The following is a 25000-nucleotide window of genomic DNA, read 5'->3' on the forward strand; positions in this document are numbered from 1 at the left end:
ACAATGCATGACTTCCTTATAGCTAGAGGAGACAACAAAACTAGTATCCAACAATGCCGCAATACACAGTAATTGATAAAACAAGTTCACTTTTTAATAGTGAATATTATAAAATAATAAAGAACAAGACATACCGCTTGATTCTCCTTGCAAAGTTAACCCTGCTGTAAAGAATTAAAAATGCAAGTTGAGCCTAATCTCTTATGTCTCACTGTTGCAATATATCTAAGCACACACATGAGATCTGGAAACCCCTAAGGTGAGTTGAGGTCACACAGCTCCTGCCTCAGTTAGGGCAGAATTTGTCACACTTTACAGAATTTGAATATACATAATAGAAGCCCCAGCCAATAGGTTGCTTTAGTTTCCATCTAATTTAAACTACATTTGTTCTTATTTGTTGGGAAGATATGGTTCAAGGGGATGTGAAGCTACTTTTAGTCATTTAAAATGACTTTTATCACCAAAAGAATGCTTGAGTATTGTCTTCTGGAATGGTGAGAAAACCCAGATTTAAAAGACTTTTATTCATTCTTTTTTAAGGCATTACAAGTATTTGTGTGTCTTGAGATAGAAGCGCCTTCTGAAAATATGTTTTTTTACTTCATATTTTTTCAAGCATGTATAAGAATTGAAGAGACTCTTTTAACTGCATTTAAGCCTAAAATTTCAGATTGTCCCTTCAGAATTATAAATGACTATGAGTTTTTGATGGACATCCTCCATGTCTTTAGTCATGATATGATGCCATCTTCATCACCTCCACATGATGCTGGAACAGTATTAATTACAATATTCTGTCCCCTACTTTGTTCCCAAGAGATTGCATTTTGTGCTCTGGTGTATCTAGCAGATTCCTTCATTGCTCTGCTTTCCTTTCTGCATTTATAAAATTCTGACTACAGAACTTTTATTTCTCCCAGATGAGCTCAGTTCCTTTAGGGTGGTGCCTAGGTTTTTTTTATTACATTTTTGTGGTACTGTACAAACTGTACAAACCAGGAGGACATCAAGAAACATCCATTAAAAATGCACTATACGTTTTAAGATATTAGTTCTTCCTGTGCCATATTTTTTAAGAACCTCCTGTTTTGTTTGGACAGTTAAAAGGTCATTTTGATCACTAATTTGTGGAAGAGATAATAGCTTAGATGATTAATTAGGACACAAACATTTTTATTTTGTCAACTGTACTTTCCTCCAGATCAACAGTAAATCAAGATCAAAATCCAGCAGTTCAGTTCTCTATGCAAAAAAAAAAAAAAAGTTTTTTTTTGCCAGTAGCCTAGGAGCACAGCTCACAGAAAACCCTGACATACTGATACCTCTTTCTGGAATTCCTGAAAAGGAATAGCAACACATAAGCTCTTGATACTAACATTTCTCTCAACTTTAGAATTTGTTCTTTGGAATCAAAGTTGAGGCATGCCGGTATGTGATTTAAAGGACCTTACATTTCTAATACTTTCTTATGTGCATCCTGAGAAGGAAGCCCCAGGACTACATAAAAAACAGCTATGAAAGCAAAAACACATACTCACCTTTTTTACCATAAGTAAAATTGGATTTGAGCACCTGTCTGTTTAATTTCTTAAAATTTTCTTATCTTGAAGATTTTCCGTATAAGAATGATACATCCCAAGATATTTGTGGTATATAGAAGGCCAAATATTGAGATTGGTATGTTGCATTATGCAACTAATATGAAAAAATAACATGTATATCTCTGTGTTTTTAAAAAGATACGTATGTATGTATATTTAAATATATTTATTTGTAAACTTTCGCAGTATCGCTTCGGTATACAGTGGGCGCAGTGTACAGGGGACAAATGCCCATGTGAATTGCTGAGTATTTAAACATAAATTCTGAAGAAATAAATGCATATGTCTTGTCTTTTCATTAACAGCTATAATACTCAAAGGCTAATAACAGTTCATAGCTTATTGATTTCTGACTTCTGATGGAACCTTATTTATCTACTATATAATTGAAATCTAAATTTTAACTAAGATTAGTGTGGTTCCTTGACGGTCCAATCCTAGGTCCAGAATGAGTCAGTATTTTTATTATTGACGTAGGGGATAGAGAACATGGTTTTTAATTTGATAGATGACAACAAAATGAGAGGCAATACAAGTGCATTGGTGAAGAGGATTAGTTTCAAATAGGTGAGCTACTGGAGAAAATCCAGGATAGAAGTTTAGACAACATTGTCATCTGAAGGAAGGATGAAGGAAATTTCTCTTTTACCTGGTTTAACAGGATAACATGATAACAAATAAGCAAAAGATAATAAGCAAAGAGGGATGGTCTTAGATTCTGCTAGGGAAACTCAGGTCAGACACTGGAGTTAAGAAATAGTAAAGACAGTGAAGCATTGGATGGGGTTGCTTGGAGAGCCTTGGCGTCCCCATCGTTAGAGGCCTTTATGAGCAGGTTAGATGGACACCTGTGAAAAATTAGTTATGTCATCGCTAATTATTTGGTAGGACAAAGGGATGATGAGGTAAAGTTTTCTTCCCTTTTTGTTCAACACTGTATTATTACTATGTCATGTCCAAACATCCTCATCAGAATAGCTGTGTCATGTTAAACAAGTGCTGCCAAACTATACCTCTAACAGAGCTCGAGACTAACAACACACTGTAACGCACAGGATGTGAAGAGATGCCTCCAGCAGTAACAAAAATAAAATATGGCAGGGCTGAATCACTTCAAAGAGCTTTCTGGTAAAGATATAAGTAAATGAGTATAGTCATTTCCGTGGGTCAGCTCCTTTAAAATTGGGGGATCTACTGTTACAAGAGAGAACTTTTCTTGTACCCCATCACTTTCAAAATTAAACTCCCTGTGAGAGGCCTTTCTGATATAAAAGAAGGATCCTAATGAGTTGCAGAGCTGCCAGCTCACCTCAGTGCACTACTTTTTCCTTTCTCACAGTTCACATAACATGAAGTTCCTCTATCTCCACAGCTGCCTCAAACATTCACTCTTCTGCATGCCATAAGGGTTTCCAGCGTGCTTTACAGACACACTGAGATTTTTCTCTCCCTTCTGGACACTGGCATACTACAACTTCCAGTCCTCATGTTTTCAGCTGTATACTATATCCTTAAGGACATCATCATTTATAACATTTAACTGGAACAACTGCCAGGTGCCAGGAGACAGGTAACAGTTGCTGGACACTTATGGAGGCCTTGTGAAGACTGTTTGTAGGCTGCTGGAGAGGGCTTTTGAGGCTTCAAAGGAAAAAGAAAGATAACAGGACAGGCAGCTGACGGATAAATATATACCAGGAAGGACTGTATAAAGTAACTTCCAAATATTTAGAAATGAAGCCGAATTCCCAAAGCCTACAGTCACTTGTCTGATACAAGGTGAACTTGTCTTTGAGTTTGGCACAAGATTAGCCTGAGCCTTGGGAAAAACTTGCTCAGTATAATAGCTACTAAAATCCTACTAAAATCAAGGCAATGGCAACAAAACAAGTGTTACATTCAACTTTTAAGCAGCAGAACGTGTGCTGCTGCTGACAAGAAAACAACCAGATCCTGTAACTGAGTACATGACTTCTTAATTAAATTGAGTTGAGCTGGTGTCAACAAGGAGAAAAGATACTTGATACAATATTCTCAAATATGGATAGCATGTTTTCTACAGAGGTTTCAAGTCACATCAGTTTTAATGTAAGGCGATACTGAACCCAGCAAAACAGCAATGAGAAAGCAGGACAACAAAATATAAATAATTCCAACTAGGTTTGAATTAGTTTAGTAGAAATCCATGTGCTCACTCCAGATTTTGAACAGAAAATACTATTTTCCTTGGAAAAAAATTGAAGTCAGACAATACCTTTGTAACAATAACAATCTGCATTGAGTTCCAAAAGAGAACCTGCGTGCTTCCCTTCTACCAAAACAGACAAATAACAATTTTAGTTTCTCTGTATTTCTTTCAATTAGCTTAGCTTATTTCTCATTTGGATATGTTAAAAAAAAAGAAAGAAAACAAAAAAGAAAAAAGCAAGCAAAGTTAACAAAAAAGGGTTGTGCGTTTAATTCTGAAAGCAGCCGGGATAGCTCTACAAGCTCTCCAAGGTGCTCAGTGGAACAAATTCCAGTTCAGATATGGGTCCTCTGAACACCCTTAACACCGTCTTAAATGTCCTGGTAAAATCATGTAAGGGAAAGTGCTGTGGGATGTGATGATCAAGACAGAGATATAATTTCTCAGACAGTTAAGTCAATGTAATGGTAGGCACTGAAAAAAGACTCTGCCTTTGGCTTTGTATTGAAGAGGTAGTACACATCAAGAGAGAAAAGCTGCCTGGGATGATGTGTTTAGTGTGAGTTTTGTAGCCAAGCATATGGTCTGCAGCAAGTCATGTAATTTTTGAAGATTTTTCAGTGTGTTTTATATATGGGTTACAATAATCAGTCTAAAATCCAGGGCAATTTTTTTTCCCTACGTTGCAGCTGGAAGTATTTTTTATTGCTATGGTGACTTAGGCACCCAGTAACACCAGGGAGTTTCTTACTCGGGTATCCAATAGCACAAAGGGCAACAAATTACATAATGTCTTGAAATCCCTCCCAGGCTTATTTCCCATGCAACTATGATTTTGATACTGCTGATGCACTGGGTTTCCTGGTGATTTCTTGTAGAATAAGAATGACAAAGCTTCTGGAGCTGAGCTGAAGAAAAAGTTCTCCCAAGGGAATCTTTGTGACTGAACAATTTCTAAGTCTGAATTTTTTTTTTAGAGATGGGGCAGAGCATATGTTGTATGAGAATCTATGCTAATTATTTCTTCTAAGGTTTTGTTTGCTTGTTAAAGTAATAGAGGTTTTTAAAAGTTAGAAAAAATATAAAATTAAGTAGCTCCCAAAGAACTTTAACCTTCTCCCAAACTAAATGATGGGACAACTTGATACAGTTCCACATTTCCAGTGTAACCTTTTATGTTAGACACTTGCAATTTCTGTTTCCATTTATACTTATTGCTGACACTAGCCTCAATTCTTTCTTGCTGTAGGCATCCTGAATTACAAGTATAATTTTCTTTTCAGTGACATATAGTATTCTGTGTACTCCTTGAGAGAAGATATTAAAAGAGCCACAGCTACAGAATTCTTCAACCTATAGAAGTCTGAAATTTCGTAAATCCAAGTCAGCAGGGCAGACTACTAAAGCACATAGAATACTGTGGCTGAAGTAATTCTTTCTGCATATTTCTATATTTTAGTGTTTGAAGAACATTTTCAATCTTTATCTCAAGCATCTTCGCTTTCCTAAGACTATTCCGTGTTAATATCAAACATTTTATAAAATATTTTCCCAATTTAACCTGTTGAAACACATATTATTTAAACCTTTTTATTTTTTGACTTATTTTTAAAGCTGTGAAATTCTTTAGAGTTTTTTAAGGAAACATTTTTCACCAAATATTTTTGGTGAAATAATTATCACTGTTGTACAGAGGTATTCATTGGTCTGTTTGGCTTTTTTTCTAGTAGACCTAGACTAGTAGCACCTAGGCAAACAGATGGAGACAAATCCTACAGTATTTTAACACAGCTACTTCCATTCAGTATATTATTTTGTCTCTTTACAATTTCATGCTATTATAAAAAAATATTTTTCTTAAGTAGAGGTGAACTGTTTATTGACGTGAACATGTGTAGCCATTTAGGAAGATACTAATCCAAATATTGAGAAAGGGAAGAAAGCGTATTAGATGAGTAATTAAATACAAATTCAGTAATGCTACAACTGTCACAGAATCCATTATTATTTTTTCTTGAGCACCAGGAATCACTTCCCCCATGTATTTATCACATATAATGAAATGTTGAAGAAGTGCTATTATTTCTAGGTAAAATATGCCTGTATGTAAATCTCTAGCTTCAAGCAAAAACGGGAGGAAGGCTCTATTGTTCTGTCCTCCTCTCACGCGGCTGTAGGTACGTCACCTCATCGCACTGAGGACGGGACAAAGCAACAACATCCTGTTGGAAGAAGACTGGAAATTTCATGCCTGGAAAAGCACTGCTCCTCAGTGGGGGCTTTTCTTGATGTGCTTTTCCAACCTGCTAATTTTGAATGACACCCTTTCCAGCCTGGGCCATTGGAGAGCCATGTTCAGGAGAAAAAGGAAAACAGCAGCCTTCACTCAATTGCAGTGTGGGGGCACAAGGAATAACTTCAAGACAGATTTCTTCTCGTTTTTATCTTACTCATCACAAGGGAGTTCAAGCTTACCATGGTGGAGCTGGGAGTTGCACTGACTTGGTCCTAAGAGGGAAAGGAAGTGCAACAGATCTAGCTGTCAGCATGGCAGACACATCTGCAGACTCTAACAGCAGATAGGAGACGTGTGCACTAGAATAACTGATGAATCACTGGTGATCAATGGTCACATGGTGCCTCTGGCATGTCAAGTAAGATGAGAGCAAGAATGAGTTTTGGTAAATCTACCACTGTCTTTACAAACTGCAAGACTAGAGACTTGATTTCCTATTTATAATATATTAGGTGTTTATATTTATATTCGGTTTTATCAGTCACTGCAGAAGAAACCAGTGTTCTTGGTATCTTCTCCTTACCATTTTAAGATTAAAAAGTGAGTCCTCGGGAAAAATAAATAAATAAATAAATCACAAACCCCATCATTAGCAGCTGCACAAGACTAGTCTTGTATATTCAACTTTGTAGAATGTAACAAAAGAAAAGATGCAAATTCAGTTGTTGCTATTTGTAATATCCATCCCTTCAGTGAGCACCTGATACAACTTTACTGGCATCTGTAACACAAAATCCAGAGCATCTTTTTCCTCAAGCATGTTGCTAAGAATTTGCTTCTGCTCACTCTCTCATTGTTTTGTCTTAAGGGAAACACACTCACTTTAGGGAAAGAACCTCAGGTCATCTCCAGGCCAACCTCCTGCCCAAAGCAGGCTCAGATCAGGTTGCTCAGGGATTTATCCAGACTAGTCTTGAAAGCCTCTAAGGATGGAAACTGCCCAATGGCCTGGAGCAACCTGTTCTACTACCTGACTATCCTCATGGGGAAGAAGTTCTCTTTATACCCAGTCTGAACCTCTGAAGCTCTTGTTTTAACTTATGCCCGTTGTCCCTCAGCCTATCACCATGCCCCAAAGTGAAGAGCCTGGCTCCGTCTTGATAACCTCCTCGTATGTACTGGCAGGCTGCTGCTAGGTCCCCCCGAAGCCACCTCTCCTCCAGACTGAGCAAGCCCAGGTCCCTCAGCCTCTCCTCACAGGGCAAGTGCCTCAGCCCCCGACCATCTTGGTGGCCTCTGCTGAATCTGCTCCAGTTTATTGACGACTTTCTTGTATTTGAGGGCCCAAAACTGGGCACAGTATTCTAGATGTGGTCTAATGATTGCTGAGTAGAGAGGGATAATCACTTCCCTCAATCTACTGCCTTTGCTCCCCTTAATACAGCCCAGGATGCCCTTAGATGCCAGGGCACCCTGCTGCCTCATGTCTCTTCCAAGACCTTGGCCTTCTCAGCAGAGCTGCTCCATGGGTGCATTGTTGCAAGGTTTTTTCTTCCCAGTGCAAAGTCCCTGTTGGTCCAGTCCTGCTCTATTCAGGTCCCTCTGAATGGCAGCCCTGCCCTTAAGCATATCAACTGTTCCTCTCAATTTGGTGTCATCTGCAAACTTGAGAATGCTCTCCATCCTCCAGGGCATTGATAAATATGTTAAACAGGACAGGTCCCAGGATATCCTTATATTCCAGGAGAAATCAAGGAACACCATATCCTACCAAGGTATGGCAAATGGAAGCCCAGAATAAAAGGCAAGAACAACTACTAATTAGCTGTGAAGATCTATCATGAACATAGCAGAAAAAAGCTACTTTGAGTGGTGATGTATCTGTAATACAGGAGCCGAGGGCAACAGCAAGGAGATGCACGTTGTTACCTGAAAATTTGAACGAAGTGACCATATAGTGTTATTTTAAAGAAAAGAATATGTCACAAGCAATACCAAGTGTCTGAAAAGGAGGACTAAAGGGATTGAGAAGGCAATCTAATGCCAAAAATCCCCCCAGGAAAGAAAAAGTTATCTGTATCTTTTGGAATTTAGGGGAACATAGATAGCAGGGACTACTAAGAACTTACACTTCTATTAGGAAAAAAAAAAAAGTTCAAAAAATCACTTACAAACTAATTGGGTAACAGGGCATTCCCAATTATTCGTGCCATAACAGAGCACTTGTATTGCACAAATAAAAAGGTTCCAGATTTTTTTTTAATTTTGCTGATGTTGTAGACTGCTAAGACTGTACAGATTTTCAAAGACTGTATACAAAGATTTCAGATCTGAGAGAATTCTTTGTCTTACCTGGAAAGAAAAAAAGATTTTTAAGAAATAAAATTGAGAAATAGGGCTCGAAGCTGCCACAAGAAATATCAGAGGGGAATTAAGAGTGACTGGGAGTGATCTGAAGTCAGAATGAGGAATAAGGGCAAGCCAAAGACACAAAGACAAATGATTTCTTGGAATGAAAGTTCTGCCACTGATAAAACTAGTTAGATGAAGGAGGAGTAAACACTTACTTCATAACATGAATGAAGGCTAACAGTGAGAATTTTCCAAGATTCTCTACTGAATCGATACTTTGAATATAATTATTAATAAATACCCCAGAAGAAGATATAAACACAGGTAACAACATAATATATTAGATTAGTCATATCTAAAATGAATTTTGACAAAACTAACAAAGCTATGTACCTGACAACCCATGGCAGATCAATTTGATTTAGAGAAATACAAGAAAGAAAATAAACTACTTGTGTATCTTTTTACTCTGGCCACTCAGGAAAATGGTAAATATTTCAGTAACCTCTCTGCTTAAGAGGTTAAAAACCAGTATGTTAAAACTAAACTAGGAGAGAATAATGATAGTGAAAATAATATAAAACACACATATTTTTGTGGTATGCCCTTACTTTAACTATTGTGTTCAATACTTGATTACTTTTCAGTTATTACTCACCCATCTTAAAAGCAATATAGCAGAAACCAAGAGAGGAACAACAAAAATGATCTATGGCATGGTAAACATATCTGTAGGAGGAAACATTAAGTATGATAGGAGTGCTTTGGATAGATTTAATCTAGCTGCCATTGAAGTCAACGCAGAAGCAGCAGTGGCAATTATGACTAAAAGTGGCACACTAGAAATAGGCAAATAAGCAAAATATAGGAAAAAAGTCAAATGCTCATACTTCTTTACCCTTACTTGTAATTAAAAGTCACCAAATCTATTATAGCATCTTGTGTGATCATTTTATCACTACAGTCCTCCCACTTCTAATTTCTCCTTATGATACAAAGACACAGGGCTACTGCTAAAGAAAAGTTTAAAAAGTCCTAAGTTATACATCTCACTGGCAGAATATTTTTTTAATACAATTAAAATACATAAGCGCTCAAGAATTCTGACACTTTATCTGCTGTTACTCTACAGGAAAACGTTTTAACAGATACTGACCCTCATACCATAGAAGCAAGCCAGCCCTTAATTCATAGAGTAGGAAAAAACCTCTCCAGGTCAGGTCATTGAACAATTATCTATGGGCAGGTATACAGGTTTTCCTCAAAAGCATAAGTTATGGGCTGCTGAATTACCAATAACTAAGTATATGTTGACAGTGGCCAGCATTAGCACAGTGAGGCTGCATCTGACCCAACCTGATAAGCTTGGACTGTGCTGCACTACGCAAGCTTGCTGCTCCAAACTTTTCTAGCTTAGGCACCATGTCCTATTCTATATCATAGGTGCCTCCTAACTCATGGATAATTCTGTGCTGCTTATCCTCAAAATATGCCAATAAATTTGTTCCTACAATGGCTGCAGATACGATGTTCCGGCTCTTCTTTCCTTATCAAATTGGTCCTGCCCAAGCCAAGCACACCAAACTGGTTCACTTAAGTTAGAGACAGCTAACATTTGCAGTTCCTATTCTAAGCAAAATTCAAAAAGGACTTTGGTGGCACATCAGAATGGAAAGTAAAACATGTCAAACTTTTTGCAGAACTTCATCCTTATAATAATCATTCTGGTCTTGAAAAAATGTTGAAGATTTAAAAATCAAAACCAAATATATACATATGGCCGCTCTCTTGCTTTCAAATTTGTACAAATAAAAAAGCAATTTTTAGAGAGTAAAGCAATTAAGTAACTGACAGATTTGTTGAAGCCCCCATGAAAATTTCATTTCCCTTTAAGCAACCCCCCCCCCCAAATCTTAGATATCTTTCATAAACAAATGGGTGATGAAAACTTACAGATTTATTTCTTAAATTATTACACTGACACATTATTACATTAATGACTAGGTCTTTATGAATGTTTTTTAACCTGACAAGAAAATGCCAAGTCAATAAATAGGCATCGATATATTTTCAGCTATGAAAGTTAAAAATACTCACTGAAAAACAGTCATATGAAATCTTTGAGCTAAAGAAAAGATTTTACTGGAAAACTGACGTATTAGTAATATATTTTCTTTAAATTTCAAATGAGGCACAATCAGCCCTTCTTAAGGGATCAGAATTTTTCGGAATCAAGTTCTGATTAAGATGACCACCTCAATTTTCCTGAATCTAGTGACCGTTACTAAAATTCTCAGCCTTGACATTGGCTTGCTCCCTTTGGTGCCTAAACAAATGTATTTTTTTCTGTGATATAACCACAAAAAAGTAGGAACTTGACTAGAAATTAGCTTAGGGCACAGGCCTCTAAAGTCTTTCAAATCCTCAACTGCGTGTAGTTCAAACGTCAAAAGTTAACATGTTAAGCAAATAGAAGGATTAGGCAGAAAGAGCACAGGAATTTTTAAGAAAAAAATCTAAAGGAAAATGACAAAGTACCAGAGATTTGAGGGTCTGAATACTTTTTAGGTTGTTGAAGCAACATCCAAAAAGAGCAAGCCAGAAAACAACACAGCATATGAAAAGAGGGTATGAGTTGGGCATGCTCAATAATATCTGATGGTTAGGAATTTTTAAAAATTGCTTCTTTTATACAGAAATTTAACAGCAACAACTAAATATCTCGGTGCTATTTGATGAGTAGAGCAGGTAAATGTTCTCTGTGCAAAAACTGGAAAGCTATTCAAGCATCCAGGAAAAGCTGAGGAAAAATTTGGACTGCACTATGTGTATTTTCATATACCACAATATACCTACAGGCTATGTAAAGCTTTTTTCTATTTCTGCTGAAAACTTTTACATCTGTAAAGACTCTGCTGTCTTGAGAAGCATACAGCTAATCACATAGATAGCGTGGGACAACAATGCTAAAAATAATTTCCTTTTACTAACATTTCCAGCACACTTCTGTCAGATTTCATAAGCTAATCATCAACATTTTTCCACCTTGGCACCTAAAAATTTTGTTCTGATCAAGCAACAAGGGATTAAATAGCACTGCACTTACAGCCAGGCCTAGAAATAGTTTTCTTTCCCTGCAACAATTCTTTACAAAAAAATGTTAATTCACAGGTATGTTTGACGGTTGTATTTCAAAACTTTCCATGTGATGTTACCACTATGTTTCTTTTTCCTATGCTAAGTTTCTTGGAGCATTGCTTTTTATTTTATTTTTCTAACGGTTGAATGCTGGGACTTGAAGTGATGACTAGTTTTGCCTGCCAGGACAACTCTGGGGAATGGCCTGCCCTTCAGTCTGCTTTTTGCTGTATAGCTGATGACAGCATTTAACAAGTAGAATTGTATGTCACACTCGGCAGGGACAAATGGGTCAAACTGACCTGTGTAGGACTGTCTGCACTGAGCCCTAGCTGACATTTCTTGCATTAGTTGAATCTTATACTCACTATATATTTTTCTTCAAGGCCAAGGTTCATTCAATCTTAAAAGTAATAGTGCTTAAAGATATTTAGCTATGACAGCTGTTCCAGATTACAAAGTAAATGCACTTGGACAATCTCAGCTAGCATCTAGTGAGAAATGGCATACCTGAAAAAAATCACCTTTTTCAGATTTATCGTAAGAATCACAGAAAATAGGGTTGGAAGGGATCTCTAGAGGTCATATAGCCTCTGTGCCTTCATCCTCTTTTCCCTCCCCCAAAGTAGGATCATTTATTCCTAAACCACTTCTGACAGATGTTTCTCCAATCTGTTCTTAGAAGCCTCCAGTAACAGAGGTTCCACAGTCTAAGTATCTATTCCAGCACTTAATTATTTTCCAGTCAGAAAGTTTCTCCTTTTCCCAGTGTCTAGCCTAACCCACACCCTTGCTGAAATATTAATCAATTATTTCTTGCCCCATTTCCAATGGACACACACAAGTTCATTCCCATCTTCTCTGTACCAGCTTTCTGAAGACTGTCATCATCTCTGCCCTCAGTTTCTCTCTTCTCAGCTAACAAATCTAATATTTTTAATCCTTAATATTACCGACATATGATGCAAAGCCAAGGGGAAGAGAACAGTTTATAGCTAGAAGACGGCAATTGCCCATTGATCCCATCTTCTCTTGAAGGATGACACTGGGCCCAACATACAAATAAGTCCCAAAATGATGTGGCCAAGTCAGCTTTATAAGAGCCTGGTGTCTCACTTGCCCCCCACAGCTGTTCTGTTTGGCAGATGATGCAGTTCCAACCTAGGAGTCTACTTGTATTCTTTGAGAGTTATGTGTGGCTTAGGAGTCATAGACTCGTCACCCTGATTATATAAGCCATGAAGGTTTGGTTTTTTTTTTTTTTTTAATCACCCTTGTTCCCCTGGACTTTCTCTAAATTTGTCACACCATTTTTGAAGGGTATTGTCTAAGGTGTTCTCCAGCTGAACTTTATCAGAAGAACATGGTTGGAGTGGAAAGATTACTTTTACAAAGAACATTCCTGTTTATACATCCAGCTATGCTTTCAAAACCCCATACCCTTTGTGAGCACATATCCCATTAGTGATCTACAATTCGTAGTGTCTTTTCTTAAGAATGACTGCTTATCCAGTCATAACCACCTCATATTTACACCTTATACGTAACACTTCAGACTTGTTCTAACTTTTCTCAGAACATTTCACCAGATTGTTAACAATATGTGAATAGTAATCATGCCTTCTAAAGGCTTACATCCCCCTCCCATTCTTATGCTTTTACAAATTTAAGGTTTGGATGTGAAGAGGAAAACATGGCTGAAGAATAGGGCATATACGCATGGCCTCGGCAAGAGAACACAAGTGCTTTCTACCTGCAGACTGAGTTGATTAGGGCATATCTGAGAAATCAAGGAGCCTAGGTTAATATAGCCTGCCTCTTAGCATATTTTGGCTGGTAGTTAACCCAGACTTCTGCTTCACACAGCAGTATGTTCCAGCCTAATGAAATATGCACAGTGTAATACCTTATTCATTACAGCATCTGTAAATATCCAACTACAAAATAAAAAATACATGTTTGAAATTATAATTACAGCAGCTCCAGTTGGATACAAAAGCATAATCATTTCTTTCAAGATGTCATAAATAAAAGAATATGCATAGCAACAGAACACTGTACTTGATGGGTGCTTATCTCAAGGTATTTCACTGTTACCAGTGCATGGTTTCACTGTAGGTATATTAAACGAAAAGATCAGTCTAATGCCAACCTGACTGTGTCAAACACTTCACTGAAGAAAGTATTCAAGTAATATACAGCTTTCATTCAAATTGCACCTAAAGATATTTTTCAAAATTAAGCAGTTCAGTCACTAACTAAAGCTTGTAAGAGTGAGTGAGTGAGTGAGTGAGTGAGTGAGTGAGTGAGTGTGTGTGTGTGTGTGTGTGTGTGTGTGTGTATATAAAGTCTTTTTTTGTCTTACCTTTGTACAGCATTTATCATAATACGCCCCCCAGTCCATCCTCTAATATCGTGCTATAATAATAAACCACAACAATTTTGCTAAATTTTTCATGGACAGAGAGAGCACTAGAAGACTTTTTTTGGCGTAAAAAAGAGGCAAACGAAGAAATACATTATATAAGAATATGCCTGGAATATTGCAAACAACTCTTTTAACACCTGCACATGAACATAAACCCAAATTAAGTAGCATTATGGAATGACTGCTAGAAAGATGAGGAGACTGGACAGTCTACCATATCAGAAACGGCAAGATTATTTTAAGTAAGGAATTGTATGAAATGATCTACAAAGGCCTACAACAAGTCCTATTTACCATGTTCTTAGAACAAGGGAAGATTAAAACTCAGAGAACATGCTTTAGCTGTGATGTCTGATAATGCCAAGTTTGAAGAAGGAATGAAGAAAAGAGAGAGGAAATAGGAAAAGAAATAGAAATTAAGTTTGGGGAAGTCCCTAATTACCAAGAGTACTATTATCACAACATAATACTGCATCAGAGAAGCATTTCCCCTTAACTATATCAATCAGACACTTATAGAAGTCATTGAAAATGATTAGTGAGAAGTCATGATCATGCAAAGGTTCTGCAACGTCATCAGTAATGGGTATGAGGGAATGAATTAACTTGGTAAACCTGGGTAAAGGGAAATGCTACTTGATTTGTTCAGTCTCATTTAAGAAATACATTTAATATAGTTGTTTAGTTGGAGAAAACCATTAGAAAATCTGAGAAGCACTGCGGCAATAACCCTAACAGAGACATCAGGGTCTGCATTACATGTAAGCCTTGCCAACACTGTTTTAAATTGTAGATTGCTGTTAGAGGCCAAGAGAACATTCTCCTAACTGCACTTTGCCAGAAGATTGTGAACAGTGCTTTTTTTTATGGTCTTCACTACGTATACTCATGCCTTTAGTCATCTTGAGATTGATTACTTCAATGTGCTCTACACATGCAATTTCACATTGAGATGAAGCCTCTCTATAAACTCATTAAAGAAAAATCAGGCATGAAAAGTTTTAGCCTTTTAAAATTTGTGAAGTGCCAAGAGTTTTCAACTAATTCTAAAGACTAAATAATAGAATTACCCTTTCCCAACACAACGATTTTTCAGTGGCTCTCTCCTTATGGGTCATTATTTAAACTGATATAAATTACTGGTATAAACAGTACCAGTTGGATATTATTGTAAACTGTTTTTTGATTATTTACATGATATATAAGTTTTGGACATATGTATCCTCACCCCTCAAAAAAATATTATCTAGAGAGAAAGAGTCCACTTTCAAAAACTTTTGCTTATAATGTTACAGTTACTCTAAATCCAAAGGCAATCATCAAAGGTTGATAATGTTTATAAGTATACAAGCAGTTTTAGAAATATATAAGCAGTTTTAGAAATGTATTGTTAATGGCACTACTATCATCTCAGTTTTAGTGCTGTACAAAGACAGGAATCTCCTATGAACTAGATGTATAAGTACCCAACCACATTGAAGAGAAAATTTAGGTGCACAACTTCAAACACATTTTAAACATCTGTAAAACTACAGAGGATGCTGCATTCTCTTATACAGACGCTTTATGTGACAAGCATAAATACCTTGCCCATACACTGAGAATTTGTAACAGCAATGCCACAAAGTTTGCAGCAAGACAGCTTCCAAAAACATTCTGTGAAACCCGACAGGAGCCTACAAACGTCTACAAGCCATGCTATGGGGATCTGACACGTTTCAGCTGAAGGCACTGTATCTCTGGAATGATCTTTTTGTTAAGAGCATTGGGAATGAACTGTAAAAGCGCAACAATTGGGGTTGGAATAATGTAAAGAAGAAACAGCAACTACTGATCCAAAGTAAGAACATGTAACATTTAAGAAGCTGAAGAGGAAATGATAAAGGACTGGAACATCCATCTTGAAAGATAAAAAAAATTGATGATCAGAAGCAAAATATAGAGAATAAATGAACTGAAAAGTAAAGCAATGCAGTATCAAAAAAATAGAAGAATATAAAAATGTAGTGAAAAGCTATGTCAATGGGAATGGTGAAATGTATTATTAATCAAAATGTCATTGCATACTTTTATATTAGTGTCCACATATGACTGGCTGTGAATGACCAGTGAGAAGGCAGAGTCACAACTCAAAAGACTTTACTGCAGCATGATCCATAAAATCAGTAAAGACAGCAAAAAATTTTAATGGTAAGAAAACAGTATGATAAAACATTGAATTACTGGATTTGTCTGTCACTTTCAGACGCTTTGCAGTGCCAAGCAAAGCCAAAATTATTTCACTGCTTATTCTCTCAATGGAGTTTCTTTCTATTGGAATATGCTTAGACAAAAGATCCTATGTTTCTTAGCTGTTACTCTTTTCATATAAAAATAAAAATCAACTGTTGTCACAAAGTCCCTTTGCCCATTATCTTCCCTCCTTATGTTAGGTTTATGAATAAAAACGTGTGAAATGAAATTTCCAACAGGCATTAAAATATCCGGTGATTAGGTGAAACATTTTTGATGAACAAGGGTACCCAGAAATGCTGCAATTGCTACTAACTTTGTCAGCTCAATTACATGCTTTTCACCTATTTAATAATGCTCGTTACATCCCTGTTAATTGATGCGTTTCCAGAGTTTATTTTCTTATACTCTATGTCAAGCCTTGCACAATGAATGAGGGACTTGGATTACTGCAGTCTCCTGGAACTGAACAAGCCTCCAAGGTAAATGCAAAGAGATCATGAAATGGGACAATGCAATGATAACAAAAAAAAAAAAGAGGAAAGACAGGGGATTGGAACATTATGAAGTTAAAGAAACAAGGGAATGAAAGGGATTAAAACTGGAATGATAGGTAACCTACTGTAAATGGTGTGAAAGCTTAACAGTGGGGGACTGGAATAATCAGATATGGGAACAACCTGACAATGGAATGCTTTCAAACTGAAGCACCTCAAAAGTAAATGATCTTAGAGCAGAATAATCATAGTTGCCTCTGGGAATAAAATTTAAAGATAAAAAAGTTTGAAAAAAATAACAAGTTTGATGATTATGCAGATAGAAGTGCAAAGAGAAATGATCCAGTCAGGGCAAGAGTGGGAAAGGTAAAGAAGTAGGGTTGGGAACGACAGCAGAATACAAAGGAAAAGGAGACTGAAACCACACATGGTTGGAACTCGTCCTTTCACAGACAGAACTGAACAAGAAGGACTACACAAGAAATGTTCTTTTTTTTCTAATTTATTTCAAATTCTCTCTTATTCTTGTTCATTTGGGCAAAATTTCTTCTTTCTTGTAACAACCTGACACAACATTTTTTAGAAACAGCTTTAAGCAGCTTAGGATATATATATGATTTGACATGTGGCTTCAAACAATTCCAGTCTTCAAAACAGAGTACAGCATTATAGCAGCTCTAAACACAGAGAGTCATAAACATGGCTGGTCATAGGAAAAAAGTGACTCTTTTAAGACTTCCTTCTGTTTTTTACTGTACTTTAAAAAAGCATTTAATGATTAAAATTCTAGAAAACAATACGAAATTCATTATCTCCAGGATTCTGGATTTGCTGTTAAGAACTAGATTATTTTATTGTCTCAGTTGGGACCACATTAGTCCTGCTGTCATCAGTCTGCATTCTCATGAACATGGGGAGAACATGATGATACTGTCCTTCCACAAAACCTCACAGCTAGAATATTCAACTTCCCTATCTCCTATGTTAACTCCTCTCACTCATTACTAAACAAGGAGCCGTGAGTTTTAACAGAACAGTACAACCACTCCATGAGTCCCTATGTCGAGAATACAGTTCTCAAAGTTTTCTGATGACTAATTTCTTCTTGTTTCCCTCAACTGCTATGGACAGCTTTGCAATTTAAAATTTTACCTTTTCTCCCCAAATTTATACAGTTAAGTAAAACAGAATTTCACATAATGAATTAGCCAAACTAACACATGCACAACAGATGCAGTAAGTGTTCTGGTAGCAAGCCACAATGGTCCATTCCAGTTGCAAGAGTGATCAACCTGTGCAGGGTGATCAATCTAGTATGAAAATACAGACAGAGGAGAAAAACAGTTGAACTTCATTTCCAGCCCTGTTATTTCGTTTTGCTGAGAGAATTATTGAACATGTAACTGATTCAACTATAATGGAGATACAGGAAAAGTAACAGCACAGAGCTGACTTCATAATGATCCTCATCTTTCACTTACAAATTTAAACTTATAGGCTCTGAAGGAACATACTTTCAAATCCCTTCAAAACACTCCAGGAGTATACGAGCCCTGACATACAGGTTAAAAAGAAGTTGTGTCATTGCTAATGCATGCACTACCATTATTGTCCCTGAATATCATTCCATGTCTTGTCCGGTATTATTACTGCTTCAGGGACTATGAAAGTTTTACACTTTTTCCAGTTTCCCATATCCATTAGGTTTAACTGTAATTATTCGGATGGGCCTTTTTTACTTTACAAATCCACATTTATACCATAAAGATGTGTACTTTTTCTTTCTGTGATTTAAACCAATGCTTTTTTCACCTTGCTAATTACCATGGCTCTGCTATAGCAAGGGTAGCTTTTTACGCTATAACTGTATACTTGAACATGACTTTCTTTTCTGGCAGGCAATCATGTGATGACCAGGACTCGTTCTTGTCCTTTCTTTTTTAAGTTAAGATGCCAAAATTGATGGGTTTATGTCTGCTAACTAAGAAAACCAGTCTTCTGTGTTTACTTTTGATCTCATGGCAGCTGCATCAGTATGTGACTAATGGGACTTCCCTGTGGCCAGTCATCTTGGTTAGCAAGAAAAGCTTGAAGAGTTCTCCATTCTTTGCAGTCTTTCTTAAGCCATTCTTTCTTGGGGAGTGGGAACAGGGAAATCAGTAGTCACAACCTGACAGCAGAATAAGGCAAGGATAGTAGTATTCTTTGCATCAATATGTTGGTCCATTTACTTTCACAAACAGTAGGGGCTACAAACTAATAATTTTTATGAAAGATAAGCAGCATCTAGTTTTGCATAAATAATGATATTTTTATATATAAGATTATTAATTATTAATCTGAAACTTGTAGCTTATCAGCTAAAACTCACAGTAATTTTGGAGAAGTATTCCAAGTTCAGAAAAGGAAGAAAGAAACAGTCTTAAGTGCTGATTTAAATGAAAAGATAATTGTTTGACACATTAGAGGAAACTGGAAATTTGAACGGAACATACGAACATGTGCCCGCAGTGACACAGAACATATGCCCACAGTGAGTAATGTATTTTCTCAGTGAAGATTTATGTCAGGGGAGCACTTATGGCCCACAAGTAAACCTACCAGGAACTGATTTGAAGACTAAACAAAGGCAGAATTTGGATTTACTACTGTTGAAACAGAGAAGGTAAATCTAGGATTTGGGATCCCACTAGTGGAATGTTGCAGGACCATTGATTTATCATCTTTCATCAGACTGGATATGGAACCTGGGAAGGCAGCAGAAAATTTCTGATGTCATATGTAATTATTAGCATATTATATTTCTTAACTACCAGGCCATGGTTATACTGATCATCTAAAACTTACCTCTGTACTTTCAACAGAGACCACTATGTATTCTCTATCTCTAAGATGTATAAGAAATGCAGCAGTTTATATATCATTACCCAAGCAAAACTGGAAAGCTTTTAAAGTGCCACTGCTGTAAATACCCTGGCTGGGATTCACTGCACTTAATACACATTTAAATGTTAGACATTTAGTTGAAGTTATATACCTACTGCATCTCTCTAGTCAATGAATAGAGACTATTTCTTAAGCAGGCTGATTCACCCACCTACATTAGATAACCTGTCTACAGATTGGATAAGCTGATCACTATAACTGTTCTCATTATTCTGTTTCTGAAAACCAGGTGTGAAGAAGCAGGTTCAAATCCAAATGTGGAATAATTTCCCCACTTTCTGACACTCAATATGAAGTATTGCAACAACAGAAATTTCTTTGATAATGTTCTCACGCTCAAAGCAAAGAAATATTGACTACTGAACTTTCACCTGCAATTTTTATAAGATGACAAATTTTTGCTACTAAAAAAATTAATATGAATGTAGCATCACCACATATTTATCTGATAAAACTATATAGCATACAATTCTAACAAAAGTGTGTCTGAGATGCTTGGCCACTGGAACTGTTTTTCTATTTTCCTGCTGATGGTCTAATACCAAACACATATATTCCAGTAAGCTTGGTCTAGAACCCAACTCCAGTCCCTTCCTGACTGAATGCTCTGATCCTTAAATTGTACACATCCTCTTGCCTGCTCCCCTCATGCCTTGCCTCTATCATTGCTGGCTGCTTTCCAGCTTCAGGATGATAGACAGAATGTAATTGCTCAGCATATTCATGGTATGGCGGCTAGTACACTTTCCTTGGATACAGGAGATACAGGCTTAATCTCCCTGAAGATTAATAGAGCCATCTACTCCATAGGCAAGTGCTCTAATTATCATCACGAACACTTGTCTAGGGGAGCAGCACCCAGACTTCTTGGGTGAACTTTCTGCAGGAGATGCAAGTAAGTGGATGGTGGTGGCAGTAAAATATAAATTATTTCTAGTCTACCAACTATTCTGTATTAAAAAGAAAAAATGAGGATTATGTAATTTGTGTCAGAAATGTGAAATTTAAATTTTATTTCTCTTCATTTTTTTGCGACAATCCTTATTTACTCCACTTCTGTCATGCTTTCCCTATGCTGTTCTTTTCTCTTTTTGTTAGCTAACGCTCTCGCACGGATCACAGTCAAAGTGCACCAGTATGGATGTGGAGGCAAGGAAGAGGCCCCTCCTCTTCCTTGGTCCTCTGCCTCCTGCACAACCCTCTCACCACGCTGACCTTTCAGACTTCCTTGCAGACTGCATTCCCTTTTACATACTCTCTGTTCCCTCAGTGAGCAAAAGGCAACAACTTCCCAAGTGAGCAGATCTCTGGCCATAGCCTATAGCTTTTGGCTGACAGTTCATGGTCTGATAGCAGTGCAGTAATCTGACACTACATTAGGTGCAAAGTATGAAAGAGCAGAGCCCCTTTGTGCAGTGGTATCTCAGTACATCTGCACTCTGTTGCTTCAGTCTATCAATACTAAGCAACTTGTAGTCATAAGTTTCAAGAGAGTCACCACAGCAAGTCCTGAAACTGCCAATTTTTGACAAACGACTAACTACTCGCATATCCTACAAATGAGAGAGTAAGATTGAACACTGAGTAGAGATGTAACTCAAATCACTAGCCTTTCTTATAAACGAGAATTGCTATAATATGCAATTTCTCAGCCATAAACATAACTATACAATGCAGCCATATCTACATAATCATATGCATAGATACCTCAGTTTATCCAGCAGTATGTCAGACAGTATACAGCATATGCAAACATATCCACCAAACAGTTACAAAACAACTTTAATAGCAAGTGTCATTCTTTTCTGTAAAGTAGTTGTTTTTAACATACATGATCTAACTCTTGTTTGCACTTTAAAGTTTTATTGTCTTGGCATTTTATACAGGAAGAGAGCATTAGCATACTCAGGAGAACTGCTGAAAGTAAAAGGCCTCAAGCTACCCACTGCATGGTTGATAGCATAAAGCATGGGATATAAAAACTTTTGTCTGATTGCTCACTTGTTTTAGAGTAGTGTTACTCTCAAGAGCATATATTCATGTTCTTTCTACTTCAAGTTTTATTACTTCTTTTGTATTATTTAATACATCTAAAGACACTTCCAAAAGACAAATTTTTCCATTTTGAAAAAGTAATGGTTTGGAACCTGATAAAATACATTAATGTTCACAGTATATTATTTTTAAAGGCAAGCAGAATAAATGTGTAATAAAACAACTAAATGTACAACAATAAACATTTCTATATGATCATAAATATATGAACATGCCAAACAAATGAAAAATTCAGCAAAATATTTCTCCAAAAAAAGGATCAAAATGGATTCTCCAGACATCAGAACATAAGTAAAAACAGTTTGCTCTCATTTACTATTACTCCTAAATATCCCACTCTAGAAATCAGAAAGAACATTAAAAACGTGAAAGAGAAAATGGAATAAAAAAGGAAAATCAGATCAGCTATGTTAAATACAGAAAAAAACTGAGAATGTAATTGTATATATACATTCAAAATCATCCTATAGCAAACGTAAATCTAAGCCTACTTAGATATCACACTAGTAATTATTATATAAATAACCTGGGAAACAATACCTCCAAGATACATGTTTTACTATTTAGTAAACAAGAAACTGCCATGTTTGACACCACTGATTAAGGCCAGGCATTTCTTAAGCTTCAGACACATTTCTGAAATCCACAATACATCAATTTTTAATACTTCCACTCTCTCAGCTCCATTAAAAAGATGGTAGGGGAAAGATTTTAGAGTAATTAATGATATAGTTAGCTGCTAAATATTAATAGGAATCGTAGTCTTGCATAAAATATAACATATAAACCTTGCCAATACCGACGCACCAGTAATTAAAGTTGAATATGTAATTACACTGATTTATAAGACAGGCAAAAAGTTACACTTTACTGGCTTCTATGTAAACTGTGGGCAACAGTTAAACTTTGCATTTTACGGTTTATATAAATGGGCAGTATCTCCACTACAGTTCATAAATGGTTTAGAGACTCATAGTTAAAATTGCAACTAATTCCAGCATGAACCTTCTGACTACATCCTATGAACCAAGCTGCGGAAATGATGGAAACGACCACACAGACAGAGATGAAGCCTCTCGTTACATCCAGTGCTGGCAAGCAAGTTGAAGAGATTTTCAAAAACAAAACAAAACAAAACAAAAAACTTATACCAAAGGACCACGGAGGATGGTAACTAGACAGTAAGTAAAGAAGCAGGCATCATCTATTTAAATGTTTGGTTTCAGATGTTTCATATGTATAGTTCCAGATGCTTCACTTACTTATGTTTCAAAGCAGTTTTGAGTAACACTGTGTCTTAGAGAAAGGCATTTTTTTCTTGAAAGTATGCTAACTGCACTTACATGTGAGGCTGAGGAGAGCAGCCCGGACTGCTATTTCCATTACTGTCAATGTGATCCAGCGAACCATTGAGATCTTCATGGACTGCCTGCAGTAAGCCACTGGATGCGTTATTTATCAATCCTGGGTTACTAAGCAATGGTAAACTACTCTCTGCCAGTGCAGCCTAGCAAAATGAAAAGTAAAAACAAAATTCTCAGTGCGTACACATACAGACCACTTTTATATGTTCATACACATATGAATGTACATGCACAAAGCTGCTTGTTTTGGATAGCTGAAAAGATGGTCAGAAGGTTTTTGCAACTTTTCCAGTTATTTTCACGTTCTGAATATAACAGCATCTCTATTTTGGGTTTACCGTTTCTCTTACGTGAGCTTCATTATTTCCATTATAAACTATGTTACAATATTCATAGCACTTTCTAGTTTTACATCATTTCTTGACTTTGAATTGTATTTAACCCCTATGCCCTTCCACACAATGTATGGCTCCTTTATAATGCAGGCAGCTGCTATACTTTAAAAAATGACCAGAACTTAACTCAAAAAAGTCCTGACATTTGCCTCTTCTGCATAAAAATTATATATTATAATTAAACTTTAAAGTTTTTGCCATGAGCACCATGTTCTCCAACACTATGATGTAAAATCATTTATGACAGCTTGGATAAATATTAATGCATATCCACATGCATTTGCAAAAGCTTCTATCAATCTAACGTTTGCAGCAAAACTGAGTGTTCCAGATTTTGCCACAGGGTGTCCTTCTTGCTTCTTCACATCAAAAGTAGCATGAATAAGAACTAGTACTTGCAGTGCTAGGTAATACAACTTACTTGGATGATAAACCCAAGTATTAAGAATGACCATAATGTCCATATAAACATAAATACAGGTAACCGTATACCATAATAGCACAGGAAATAAAACACGTCACACGTAAGAACGTAATGAATATATGCAAGGAAAGAGTAATTTAGTATTTTTACCTGCAAGCTTGCATTAAGAGCTGCTCCATAGCCTAAGCTGGTGGGTATGTTTTTCACTAACGTTGGGCTTCTGAAAATAAATGATTTTTCAAAGTTTAAAAAGCAGGCAGAAATCCTGGCTGGCTGATTGGATTAATGTGTTGGTTTTTCAGCTCAGAAGACCAGAGATTTAAAAGGAAAAATGAAATGAAGTTGGGGATGAAGGGGTTCAATCCACTAGAGCATAGTGATTTACTCATATCACCAAAACAAATGCTTTGTAATTTGACCCATGTGGAATTTTGCTCTGCAGAGCAGCTCAGTCGCGAACTGGAAGGGTTCTAACCTTCCTGAAAGAATCTGACAGAGATGGCTTCAAACTTTGGAGAATGCCTCCCTCAGCCACGATTGCTGGGTCATTTGAGTTTTGTGCTCTGAACTAACACTGACACAAATTTGATTATATTATATACAACTGCTCTAAGGTGCTGAATAATGTGTTACTCTTCGCTGCCAAGAAACCATGACCAAACATTGACGTAGAAATGAATAATTGTAAATAAACAACAGAGTGGATCAATTAGTTTCCAGCAAACTAAACACATCATATTCAAAATAGTCTAGAAATACTACATGCTATATCACACAGAATTATACTTTCATTAAAATTAAAGGCCTTGGATGATGTCAGAGGGCAGCGGGGTGGCTGTTTACATAGAAATAGAATACTTTCCTGCAAAGATATACCTCCAGTTTTTCTCTGCACCTTTGGTATTCTGAATGGTTTTATCAAAACTAATTATATACTCTGAAGGAATGAAATGCATCCACAGAACCAGTCATACTGACATGGGATTAATTTGAAAGTAGGGCAGTAAGCATGCCAAAGGTCCTCCTGTGAAGGCTTCTCATGAATACCACCCTCATCAAGAAGATATTTTTGAGGTCAGTACTGTAGTGTATGATACCTATATTCCAAAATGACCTTGAACGACTCCCTACTTCTGTCAAA

The 25000-nt window shown here is 36.6% G+C and overlaps 1 protein-coding gene across 11 annotated transcripts in view; it reads right to left on the reverse strand.

The window, feature by feature from the left end:
- FOXP2 (forkhead box P2) overlaps positions 1-25000 on the reverse strand; it is a 442171-nt gene that overhangs the window by 7351 nt on the left and 409820 nt on the right. For all 11 annotated transcript variants that reach the window (XM_064507585.1, XM_064507618.1, XM_064507614.1 and 8 more), the window contains 2 exons: positions 24010-24079; positions 23020-23183 (listed from right to left, as the gene is read on the reverse strand). In XM_064507585.1, coding sequence (XP_064363655.1) covers positions 23020-23183; positions 24010-24079 — 234 coding nt within the window. The remainder of the gene's footprint in view (positions 1-23019; positions 23184-24009; positions 24080-25000) is intronic.

This window comes from Dromaius novaehollandiae, chromosome 1 (genome assembly GCF_036370855.1).
Source record: "Dromaius novaehollandiae isolate bDroNov1 chromosome 1, bDroNov1.hap1, whole genome shotgun sequence".
Lineage (NCBI taxonomy): Eukaryota > Metazoa > Chordata > Aves > Casuariiformes > Dromaiidae > Dromaius > Dromaius novaehollandiae.